At 54.2% G+C, this 11,605-nt stretch overlaps 1 protein-coding gene across 4 annotated transcripts in view; it reads left to right on the forward strand.

Moving 5' to 3' along the window:
* The window catches only part of TPM4 (tropomyosin 4), a 26,044-nt gene that overhangs the window by 2,722 nt on the left and 11,717 nt on the right, over positions 1 to 11,605 (forward strand). Inside the window, exons 2-3 of one of the 4 annotated variants that reach the window (XM_011980593.1) lie at positions 4,867 to 4,992; positions 11,078 to 11,211. In XM_011980593.1, coding sequence (XP_011835983.1) covers positions 4,867 to 4,992; positions 11,078 to 11,211 — 260 coding nt within the window. Of the gene's footprint in view, positions 1 to 4,866; positions 4,993 to 5,127; positions 5,518 to 11,077; positions 11,212 to 11,605 lie in introns of those variants that run through there. The other 3 variants (XM_011980594.1, XM_011980596.1, XM_011980595.1) reach the window with 3 other exon arrangements.

Genomic DNA, 11,605 nt, shown 5'->3' on the forward strand with positions numbered 1-11,605 from the left:
TAAGCCTGGAGGCCGGGGGAGATGGGCCGCCCATGGCAGACGGACAGGGAGGCCATTTCTCATCTCCCGGCAGCCAAGGGCCCACACAGATCCAGAGCACTGGAGACGAGCGTCCTGGGAACCCCGGGAACGAGAGTGCATTGGAGTCCCAAGGCCGTGGCCATGGTTTGGAGCAGAGCGGACATGAGCAGTGGGTGGGAGGAAGGAAGGGAGTCCCCTCCCACAGAGCCATGTTCCCCACAAAGCTTATCCACACACCGAAGTCAACTGCCAAGCCCTGGGGAGCGTCCAGGTCTCCGATAAGCCCTGGGAGATGCCTAAGACCATGGCACTGAGTGCCCAGCCCCACCCAGGCTAGGAGCCAGGCCAGCCCAGCAGCTAAAGGCGAAAGCTCGGGGCTCAGACTGGCCATGTTTGAGTCATGGCTTAGTCGCTGGGTGTCCCGGACGGCTGCCTGAGTGAGATATGGAAGTGACAGTAGGGCCTCCCTCGCCACCCCGTGACAGGATTAAAGGTGACTGTACAGGTGGAACCATTGGCCCGGTGCCTAGCTCAGAGTAAGCATTCAATAAATGTGGGTTGATTTCCTGCCCCACCCTACTTCCCCTTTGGGCCTCCCCAGCCCCCAGTGCCCTGGGGCTGCCCTAAGAGTCTGTGGCACATTCGCTCAGGCCAAGCCCCACCCCAATGTTCCCTGCCACAAGCTCTCTTCGCCTTCTCTGTGCCCCTCCCTGGCAAACACAGACATTCATCCTGTGCTGGGCCAGCTTCTAGCCATCATTTAGCCCTCACCATGAGGGACTTAGCCAGAGATTCAGAGAGAAACAAGTTTATGGTTCTAATTCTTACTAAGGTGTGAGTGGCTGTCTCGCAAGGCAGTCACAAGTTCAAAAGGGAAGGATCCTCAAAACCTCCAGCCAGCTGCATGGCCAAGGAGGTGAGGACAAGTTCTTTTCATTATGTCTTTTTTGTCCCACAAAAATGCCCACTGGAGTAGACTTGGGCTCAAAGCCAGTCTCCATAGACTGGCTTTGAGGCAACACTCCATAGACTAGCACACACTTTGTGTATGTCAGTCTTTAAATGTATTTTTATTTTTTAGAGATGAGGATCTCACTGTGTTGTCCAGGCTGTAGTGCAGTGGTGCAATCACAGCTTACTGCGATCTCAAACTCCCAGGCTCAAGTGATCCTCCCACCTCAGCCTCATTTTTTAGAGATAGGGGTCTCACTCTGTTGCCCAGGCTGTAGTGCAGTGGTGCAATCACAGTTCACTGCAGTCTCAAACTCCCAGGCTCAAGTGATCCTCCCACCTCAGCCTCCCCAGTAGCTGGGACTATAGGTGCACGCCTCCACGCCCAGCTAGTTATTTTATTTTTTTGTAGAAACAGGGTCTCACTATGTTGCCCGGGCTAGTCTTGAACTCCTGGGCTCAAGTGATCCTTCCACCTCAACCTCCCAAAGTGCTGGGATCACAGACTTGAGCCACAGAGCCTGGTCTTTGTGACTCTCCTAGCTTCATGACTGAGGACACGTTCCTGCACATCTCTGGGCCCTCAGTGTCCTCATCTGTGAAATGGGAACACATGAGGCCTTCTGAAGTTCAGGTGTGGAACCCAAGATCCCAGAATTCCCAAGCAGAAGCCAGAGCCCCATGGGAGCTGATGGCCAGTCCTGCTGGGGAATAGAGGCACTTAGAGTGCCTGATGCTACAGGAGGCCAGAGAGAGCAGCTCTCGGGCTCTCGAGCCAGCCTGATCCCAGCAGCCAAGCACTGATTTCTGGCCCTGCCTCCCCCGTGTGGGAACAGGACAAAGAGGCCCAGCCTGGCCGCTTCCTGCCCACTCCCCTCCCAGGGCAGCAACATCCTCCACCACTGGCCTTTGACCCCACATCCTGCCTCAGCCCCGCCCCAAGGCCACATTTGCAGGGACTAAGGTAATCCTATGACAGGCTGGGAAACTGAGGCTCACAGAGGGACAATGACGGGCACGCGCCACTACGCCCGGTTAATTTTTGTATTTTTAGTAAAGACGGGGTTTCACCATGTTGGTCAGGCTGGTCTCGAACTCCTGACCTCGTGATCCACCCACCTCGACCTCCCAAAGTGCTGGGATTACAGGCATGAGCCACCGCGCCCAGCTCTCATTTATTTATTATACTCACTGCCTACCACTGAAGGGTTTGGGGCTGTGTCATCGATTCATCCCAAACACTTCCTACAGTGTTCTGATGCTGGGGCCCATCGTGGCCCCAGACCTGACGCCCAAGGAACTCCAAGCTGAGGGAGACAGACCGTGAATACCTCCAACTCAGAGGTCAGGGCCAGACCAGAGGGAGGGACAGAGGCTGGGAGGGCCGTAGGGGTGATGAAAGCTCTGCTCAGGGCAGCAGAGCAGGCCACCAGGGTTGGGGAGCCTTGGGACTGAGCACGGAGGGACAGTAGAAGCCCTCCCAGTAAAAAGCAGAAAGTCATTCTTAGCAGTGGGTCCAGCATGGTCTAGAAGTCGAGCAAACCAGCTTTTGAATCAGGCTAACAAAGATTCAAATCCCCCATCTGTGTGGCATCAGGCAAGTTCCTTCCCCTTTCAGAGACTCAGTTTGCCCTTCTGTAGTATGGGGCTTCCCTGGGACAATATTTGTAACACGCCCTGGTCGGGCACAGTGGCTCACACCTGTAATCCCAGCACTTTGGGAGGCTGAGGTGGGCGGATCACCTGAGGTCAGGAGTTTGAGACCAGCCTGGCAAAACCCTGTCTCTACAAAAAATACAAAAATTAGCTGCACTTGGTGGCATAAGCCTGTAATCCCAGCTAGACTGTGTAAAAAAAAAAAAAGGAAAAAAAAAAGCACGCGCACACACACACACACACGGAGCACCTGCTACATTTTGCACATCCACTCAGGAGTGAGCACGTAACGCAGATAGGATTCAGAGCTCGGTCTAGAAGCCACGGGTACAGCAGCTTTTTTTAACATACCCTCTTCAGGAAAAAAGAGAAAAGAAGCAAGTCAGAGAGGGAGGAATGGAAGCTGGCCTGGTGTGAGGAACAGGGCCAAGGGCTTTGTCTTTGTCAGCTCGGGCAGTTACAACAAAACACCATAGACTAGGTGGCTTCAATAACAGACATTTGTTGTTTACAGTCCGGAGGCTAGATGTCCAAGATCAAGATGCTGGCAGATTAAATGTCTGGTGAGGGCTCTCTAGCTAGCTTACAGACAGCCGCCTTCTTGCTGTGTCCTCACATTGGAAGAGGATAACCAAGTTCTGGTCTTTTCTCATAAGGGCCCTAATCCCATCATGGCAGGTCAACCCTCATGACCTCACCCAAACCTCATCATCTTCCAAAGGCCTCATCACCAATTGCCATCACATGGAGATGAGGGCTTCAACATACAAATTGGAGAGGCGGCAGAAGCAAACATTCAGTTCATAACAGGCTTATATTCAGAAGACCTGAGCTCAAACCCTGTGCTGTGTGACCTAGGGAAAGTCATTCCACCTCTCTGAGCCTCCTGCTGTGGGGAGGAAGCAGGGGAACGAAGCTGGGCTCAGTGGGGGCTGCCTGCCCACCCTGGGAGCAGGAACAAGATCAGTGTCAAACCATCTGAGGCAAAAGTCAGATCCAAGCCAGGTGTGGTGACTCACACCTGCAATCCCAGCAATTTGGGAGGCCAAGGCGGGCAGATCACTTGAGGTCAGGAGTTTGAGACCAGCCTGGCCAATATTGTGAAACCCCGTCTCTACTGAAAATACAAAAATCAGCCAGGCGTGCTGGTATGCACCTGCAATACCAGCTACCAGGGAGGCTGAGGCAGGAGAATCACTTGAACCCAGGAGGCGGAGGTTGCAGTGAACTGAGATCATGCCACTGCACTCCAGCCTGGGCAACAGAGCGAGACTCTCCAAAAAAAGAAAGTCAAATCCAGGCATGAGCTGGATATAATCACCCTAATCCAGAGAGTTGGGGGCCCAGGGAGGGAGCTGCAGCCTGGAGGTGACAGGAAAGACTTCCTGAGCCAACTGTAGACCGGTGTGGCAGGGGGTGACAAAGATAGAGAGGTGATGGGGTCTGTGGTTTGTATCCCATAGACCTGAGCTTCTCAGACTAGGACTGGTGGGAGAATGGGGGCAGACTCTTGGGATAAACAGAGGACTGAAAATTTAGGGAAAGTAAGGGACATTTTTATTAAAATGAACATGGTCTATATGCAAAAATTTTAAAGATTTAACCCGAGTCTTCAAACAAAGTGATCCTGTAGGGGCGCGTCTCTTCTAGCCAAGCCCCCGAAGCCCAGAAATGAGGCACTAGGTCTGAGCCCTTCAGCCCTGCAGAATATTTTGGTAAGACAGTCTAAGAACCACTGCCTTGGGCCATAGGGAGCCATAGCAGGTTCTAGGCAGAAGCAGGGCAGGCGTATTTGTTAGAAAGTTTCTCTGACCCCGTGTTGGGGTCAGAACCAGAGGGAGAAAGGCTGGGGACAGGGATGGGCAGGGGGATCCAGGCACAGAGAATGAGATTCTGCTTCACTCCAGATTATGGTGAGGCTGCACCCCTGAAACTGGAATGTGTATTTCTGGAAAACATTAGGGGTCTTCAGTTTCCCAAAAGCTGCTATCGATCTCCCTAGAGTACTGGGGATCCCGATAAGGCTAAAACAGCTGGTCCTCAGGACGAATGTGAAAATCCTACTATCAGGTAGCTCGGATGGCCTGGTGCCTATTGTAACCCCTGTTTTCCAGATAAGGAAACTGAGGCCCAGAGAGAGACGAAGGACTCTTGTGAATATTGGGGGCGGGACCACCCCTGCACCTCGGGGACGTGCCCACCCCCAGGCTGACCCGTTCCCCGCTCTGTCGTGCCCAGGTGGAGGAGGAGCTGACGCACCTCCAGAAGAAACTAAAAGGGACAGAGGACGAGCTGGATAAATATTCGGAGAACTTGAAGGACGCGCAAGAGAAGTTGGAGCTCACGGAGAAGAAAGCCTCCGACGTATGTGTGCAGCGATGCGGGAGCCTGCGGCGGGGCCAGGCCGGAGCCCTGGGGCCGGGAGGGCGGGGATAGCCGGAGGGGGAGGAGGAAGAGGAGGAGGAGAAGGCGGCGCCTCCCAGCGCTTTCGCCAAATAAGTCCCGAAAAGGGGCACTTTCCAGCAGCTGTGGCCAGCGGTGCCGACGTCAGGCCCTCCCCCAGCGGTGCTGACGTCGGCGGCCCGGCCAGGTGACCTCATCGCCCCGACGGCAGCCGGCCCGGGGGGCGGGGAGAGGCGGGGGCGGCCCCCGCGCAGGCAAAGGCTTGGGGGGCCGGGGCGCGGCCGTGCAGCTCTCGCCGGAGCCGAGTCCAGCCGAGCGCCCGCCGCTGCCCGTGCGCCTCTGCGCCTCCGCGCCATGGCCGGCCTCAACTCCCTGGAGGCGGTGAAACGCAAGATCCAGGCCCTGCAGCAGCAGGCGGACGAGGCGGAAGACCGCGCGCAGGGCCTGCAGCGGGAGCTGGACGGCGAGCGCGAGCGGCGCGAGAAAGTGAGCGCCCCGGCCCCGGGCCCCGCGCCCGCAGCCTCCTCCCCCGCGCGCCCTCTTTTCTTCCCGGCTTCCCGCGCTGCCCGCCAGCGCGCAGTCCTCGGGCCTCCTTTTTACGCCCTCGGACGCCGATCGCAGACCCACATCCCTGCGCTCGCAACCAGAACCCCTTTCTTCCTCCGCCGTCCTCCTTCCTGGGCCTGGGACAGGGGAGGGGGCGCCGCCTCCGGGTCGGGCGGAGCCGGCTGAGCGGGAAATGGGGGGATGGGGTGGAGGGGGTGCGCGATCTCTGAGTGGAGAAGTGAAGCGGCGGGAGGGGGCGCATCGTGCAGGTTCCGACTCAGGGCTGGCTCTGGGGTCCCAGGCCGAGGGGAACCCGCTACCGGACTTGTGGGCGGGAAGTGAGGATGGAAACGTGGAGCTTCCATTGTCTGGGGTTTGACCGGCCGACAGGGATTTCGACGGGGGTCCGGGGATCTGGGGAGGGGGTCGCACTTTCTCGCCTCTTTCGCGGCTTTGCGGCTCCTGCTTGGACTTCCCTGACCGATCCCAGGGGCGCGGCGGCGACGTGTCTTCTCCAGGCGGCGGGGGCGGGTGGGGATGGAGGGTGGCGGAAGTTCAGCCCCGAGCCGCCCGCCTTTCTCTCTCCAGCTGATTCCTGCGGGAACAGGGGCGGCGGGACCCTGCCTTCCTCCAGAAGGCCCCGGGAACGCAAGCGCGGGGCCCTGGACCCACTGTCGTTTGAGCGCCTGCTGTGCGCCTCCGCCGCGAGTCTCGGGCAGGGCCCGAGATAGACAATGGGTCTGAAGAAGGAGGGATTTTCACCATCCCCTCTGCATCATCCCCCTGGCTGTCCCTTGGGACAGATGGTAGCACCGCCAGGGGCTGGGGACAGATTTGGATTCTGGTCCCATCTCATGCCACCCACCAGCTGCATGACTTGGTATTTACTCTGTAGGAGCTGTTTCCCCATCTGTGAGTAGGACTGATAAGAATCCCGACCCCCCAGAGTAGCAGGGAGGGTCCCAGGAGTGAAATCTCAGGCGTGGAGCCTGGCGCTTTGTAAATGCCCAATTGTGTTTTGTTTCTTGTTTTTTGTTTGTTTGTTTGTTTTTGAGACAGTCTCACTCTGTCGCCCAGGCTGGAGTGCAGTGCCGCGATCTCGGCTCACTGCAACCTCTACCTCCCGAGTTAAAGCGATTCCCCTGCCTCAACCTCCCGAGTAGCTGGGATTACAGGCGCCTGCCACCACGCCCAGCTATTTTTATTTTATTTTATTTTATTTTTTGTATTTTTAGTAGAGGCGATGTTTCACGATGCTGGCCAGGCTGGTCTCGAACTCCTGACCTCATGATCTGCCCACCTTGGCCTCCCAAAGTGCTGGGATTAAGAGTGTGAACCACCGCACCCAGCCTCAATTGTGTTTTCTCTGCCCTGGGAAGAGCTCATAGACAAATGGAGGCAGGGGAGCTGACTCACTGATCAAGCAAGGTTTGCAGTCCATGGATTTTCTGTGCAGTTATGGGGGCATCATGGGAGGCTCCAAAATGGAGGTTGAGCAGGGTCTTATAGACTAAGTTTGCTGGGACCAGAGACAGGGTTGTGCACAGACTCAGAAGCAAGAAAGTTGTATGGTGGGGGGTGGAGATGCAGGTAGAGGTTGAAGCCCAAGAGCCCTGAAAGCTAAGTGTTGAGGCTCAGGGTGGGGACCCTAGAGGGGCAAAAGATGCCCGGCCAGATGGAATTGGTGGTTTGAATTGCCAGGTCTGGAAAGAGCCCAGATGGGGGCTGCAGCATGGGCCTGGTTGAAGCCTCTATTCCTGTAAGGGCTGCTTTGGCCCAAAGAGGCCTTAGAAACCCAAACCCGGTGTAAGCCTCAATCGGTAGCCGGTCTGGCCTCTTTCTCACACTTAACCGACACAGCTCTCGCTCTGATCTCATCCCAAGTCATCTCGCTGGAGGACAATTAACTCGGCTTCAAAATGGCCCTCAGCCTCGAGCCAAGACTTAGGAGCAGGACCGTCTAGTTGGGAGGGAAGCTGTTTTTGGAGAGCTGAAGACTTCTTGAAAAAGTTCAAGAAGTTCTTGAAAAAGCAAAGGATGCTTCTCTCGGTCTGGGAACTAAGTTCCTTTTCCCAGGGCAAAAGGAGCTAAGACCAGGGGTGGGTTTAAAAAAAAGAAAAACCCTTTCACTCTTGTAGGATAAGCCAGGAGCCGGCGTGTGGTAGACTTCTGGGCCTGTTTCCCGACAGCTGGTTTCGTTTAGATTTTTGTGTGATTAACTGACATCTTCCTGTTCCTTTGCCACATGTATCTAGCAAGCCTCTTTTACCTTATAAGGGAAATCCTTTGTAGCGTGTGGAAGGCTTTGATTGCAGGAAGGGGTGGAACCCAAAATGACTCGGCAGTGACTAGCAGTTTTTCAAAAATACATATATATGAATGCATGTACAGATATGCGTGTATCTCCCAACTCCAGACAGTTGAAAATCTGCCAAAAGCATTGTTTGCCAGGATTCAGAATTTCTCACATAAGGGCTACTCACTCTTAAAAGACAACTCATGAATCAAGCACCTCTGTTTGATCTTTAAAATCAATTCCTCGACTACTAATAGCTACGCAGTTGTTTGTTTGTTTGTTTGTTTGTTTTTGGCGGGTGATGAAAATGTCCTAGAATTCAATAATGGTGTTGGTTGCAGAGCTTTTTTGCAACACCAGTTCCTGGCCCAGTGACTGAAGGTGGTAGGAGGAGTTAAGATCTATGCAATTAAAAGGAATGAAAGGCACCCATTCATGGGAAGGCCTGAGTGACGTTTCTCAAGACAGTTTCATCGGTGGTTTTCACAATTCTCTGCTTTTGGTGTTTCAGACGACGCTGCAATATGAAACACCCCTGTCTGCCTCTAGGAATCTGAGGCTAAGAGACCTTCCTGACTCTACTTGTGTTTTTCAGCCACGTTAGCCTCATTCTATTCGTGCCCTCCCCCCGCACCCCCCCACCCCTGCCACCCGAATGAACTCAGGGCAGGAGAGGGAGTGGCGGCTTTCCTAATAATTTTTGTTTTTTTGAGACAGAGTCTCGCTCTGTTGCCCAGGCTGGAGTGCAGTGGCATGATCTCGGCTCACTGCAGCCTCCACCTTCCGGGTTCAAGCGGTTCTTCTGCCTCAGCCTCCCAAGTAGCTGGGATTACAGGCTCCCGCCACTACACCGACAATTTTTTTTTTTTTTTGTATTTTTAGTAGAGACGTGGTTTCACCATGTTGGCCAGGCTGGTCTCCAACTCCTGACCTCATGTGATCCACCCGCCTTGGCCTCCCAGAGTGCTGGGATTACGGATGTGAGCCACCACGCCCGGCCTTCCTAATAATTTTGATAGCCTTCCCCAGTTCAGGGATTCTTCATTTATCCTGATAGGAAAAAGCTAGTGTGGCTTCCCTTTTCCTCTCGGTGGAGGCCCGTTTGACCCGTTCTCAATATTCCTTCCAAAGAGCGGGCATTGCTGGAAAACTCGCTAGGCCATGACACCCTGGCAGGACCTAGGGGACAGGTTCTGACAAGGAAGAGCCCTGGGTGGGTCTTAAGAGGCCATTCATTTCTTACCAATTCTGAGTCACTGAACAAAACCACTTCACCCAGTGGGGCCCCTTGGTTTCCTCACCTGTAAAATGGGTGCAATGTGTGAGGATGAAATTGCGGTAAAATAAAACCATGGCAATAAGAGATGCCTTTTTCTGGCACATCCCACCTGCTGAGGCTAAGTAGCACCACGTCCTGGAGTTACAGCCTCAAGGCAGTCCTGTAACTAATCAGGCTTTGGGATGGAGACGGCCAGGATGATGAAGCAACCTTCCCAACACCACGTGGCTATGAAAATGACAAAACGTGGCCGGGTGCAGTGGCTCATACCTGTAATCCCAGCACTTTGGGAGACCAAGGAGGGTGGATCACATGAGGCCAGGAGTTTGAGACCAGCCTGGCCAACAAGACGAAACCCTGTCTCTACTAAAAATACAAAAAGTTAGCCAGGCGTGGTGGTGCCTGTCTGTAATCCCAGCTACTCAGGAGGCTGAGGCAGGAGAATTGCTTGAACCTGGGAGGCAGAGGTTGCAGTGAGCCGAGATCATGCCATTGCACTCCAGCCTGGGTGACAAAAAAGCAGATACAGGCTAGGCATGGTGGCTCTCGCCTGTAATCCCAGCACTTTGGGAGGCTGAGGCAGGTGGATCACGAGGTCAGGAGTTCAAGACCAGCCTGGCCAAGATGGTGAAACCCCGTCTCTACTAAATATACAGAAAAATTAGCCGGGCTTGGTGGCAGGCGCCTGTAATCCCAGCTACTCCGGAGGCTGAGGCAGAGAATTGCTTAAACCTGGAGGTGAGGAGGTTGCAGTCAGCCGAGATTGCACCACTGCACTCCAGCCTGGGTGACAGAGCGACACTGTCTCAGTTTAAAAAAAAAAAAGTTAAAAAGAAAATGACAAAGCAGGGATTCCAACCCAGCACTTTCTGGCCCTGGAGTTCCTGCTTTAATGCTTCCCATTATACTTCCTTCCTTGTAGGTAAAAACCCCTTGAAAAGCCAATAACACTATCGTGGTATGTCTTCTTTGCCTGCAACCAAGTTTTCTTTCCCTTTTCGTATCTTTTTGTCCTGCCATCTCTCAGCCAGGCTGATTGAAGGATGGAATTCCAACGAGGCTGCCTGATCTCGTCCCACCTTGGTAATTGCATGGCCAGCATTTAACTGAGGGCTCCATAGTCTTGCATTTATCTTGCCTTTCAGGTGGATGGGAGTGGAACTCACAGGACACAGTGAGCCAGGTCACTGATGGCCTTGCTTTCTAGGAATCTCACAGTGAGCCCTAGAACTCTCTATGTGGTAACACTGTGTGCCTTTTTCAGAGAAGAGCCTCTCTTAGATCTTAGCCTAACGTTGGGTCTATTGTGTTGCTGGAGAGGCCAACACTGACATTCATCTCAAAGCACATGTGGTATGTTTGCCTCCTGTGTTGACTCAACTACCCATCTTGTACTGGGACACTTGCCTTTTTTTTTTTTTTTTTGGAGATGGAGTCTTGCTCTGTCACCAGGCTGGAGTGCAGTGGCGCGATCTCGGTTCCTGGCAACCTCTGCCACCCAGATTCAAGCGATTCTTCTGCCTCAGCCTCTCAAGCATCTGGGACTACAGGCACATGCCACCACGCTCAGCTAATTTTTCTGTTTTAAGTAGAGACAGGATTTCACCATGTTGTCCAGGATGGTCTCGATCTCTTGACCTTGTCATACACCCGCCTTGGCCTCCCAAAGTACTGGGATTACAGGCGTGAGCCACCGCGCCTGGCGATGCTCACCTTTTGCTATTGAGTGGTGGATGTTTTTCCCGGACATTTTCCGGGAAGATCACACTGAAATTTTGGTTATGAGTGTAAATTCCCTATGGCCTGGTCTCCTGGGTGGGCTTTGATGGGGCAAATCGGGTTAACAGAGGGCAGGACATGGGGGAGGCTCCCACTGGTGGCTGGCCTGATACTTCTTCACATGGCTGCGCCTCCGACCTCCCCAGGCTGAAGGTGATGTGGCCGCCCTCAACCGACGCATCCAGCTCGTTGAGGAGGAGTTGGACAGGGCTCAGGAACGACTGGCCACGGCCCTGCAGAAGCTGGAGGAGGCGGAAAAGGCTGCAGATGAGAGTGAGAGGTAAGGACACTTTGAATCCAGTGGCATCCGTGTTTTCTTTTGGAAAACGGGGATCGTGCTGCCGACCTCGCAGAGCTGGTGTGAAAGTAAACAAGGTCACGGGGACATGCATGTGTTCACAAACAGATGCATGACAGCACTTTGTAAACCGTCACTCTGAGGGGTAGAGATGTTTATCCTTGGCCAGGCGCGGTGGCTCACGCCTGTAACCCCACCACTTTGGGAGGCCGAAGCGGGTGGATCACCTGAGGTTGGGAGTTCGAGACCAGCCTGGCCAACGTGGTGAAACCCATCTCTACTAAAAATACACAAATTAGGCCAGGCGCGGTGGCTCAAGCCTGTAATCCCGGCACTTTGGGAGGCCGAGACGGGCGGATCACGAGGTCAGGAGATC

Source organism: Mandrillus leucophaeus, unplaced genomic scaffold (assembly GCF_000951045.1).
Source record: "Mandrillus leucophaeus isolate KB7577 unplaced genomic scaffold, Mleu.le_1.0 Scaffold215, whole genome shotgun sequence".
NCBI classification, from domain to species: Eukaryota; Metazoa; Chordata; class Mammalia; order Primates; family Cercopithecidae; genus Mandrillus; species Mandrillus leucophaeus.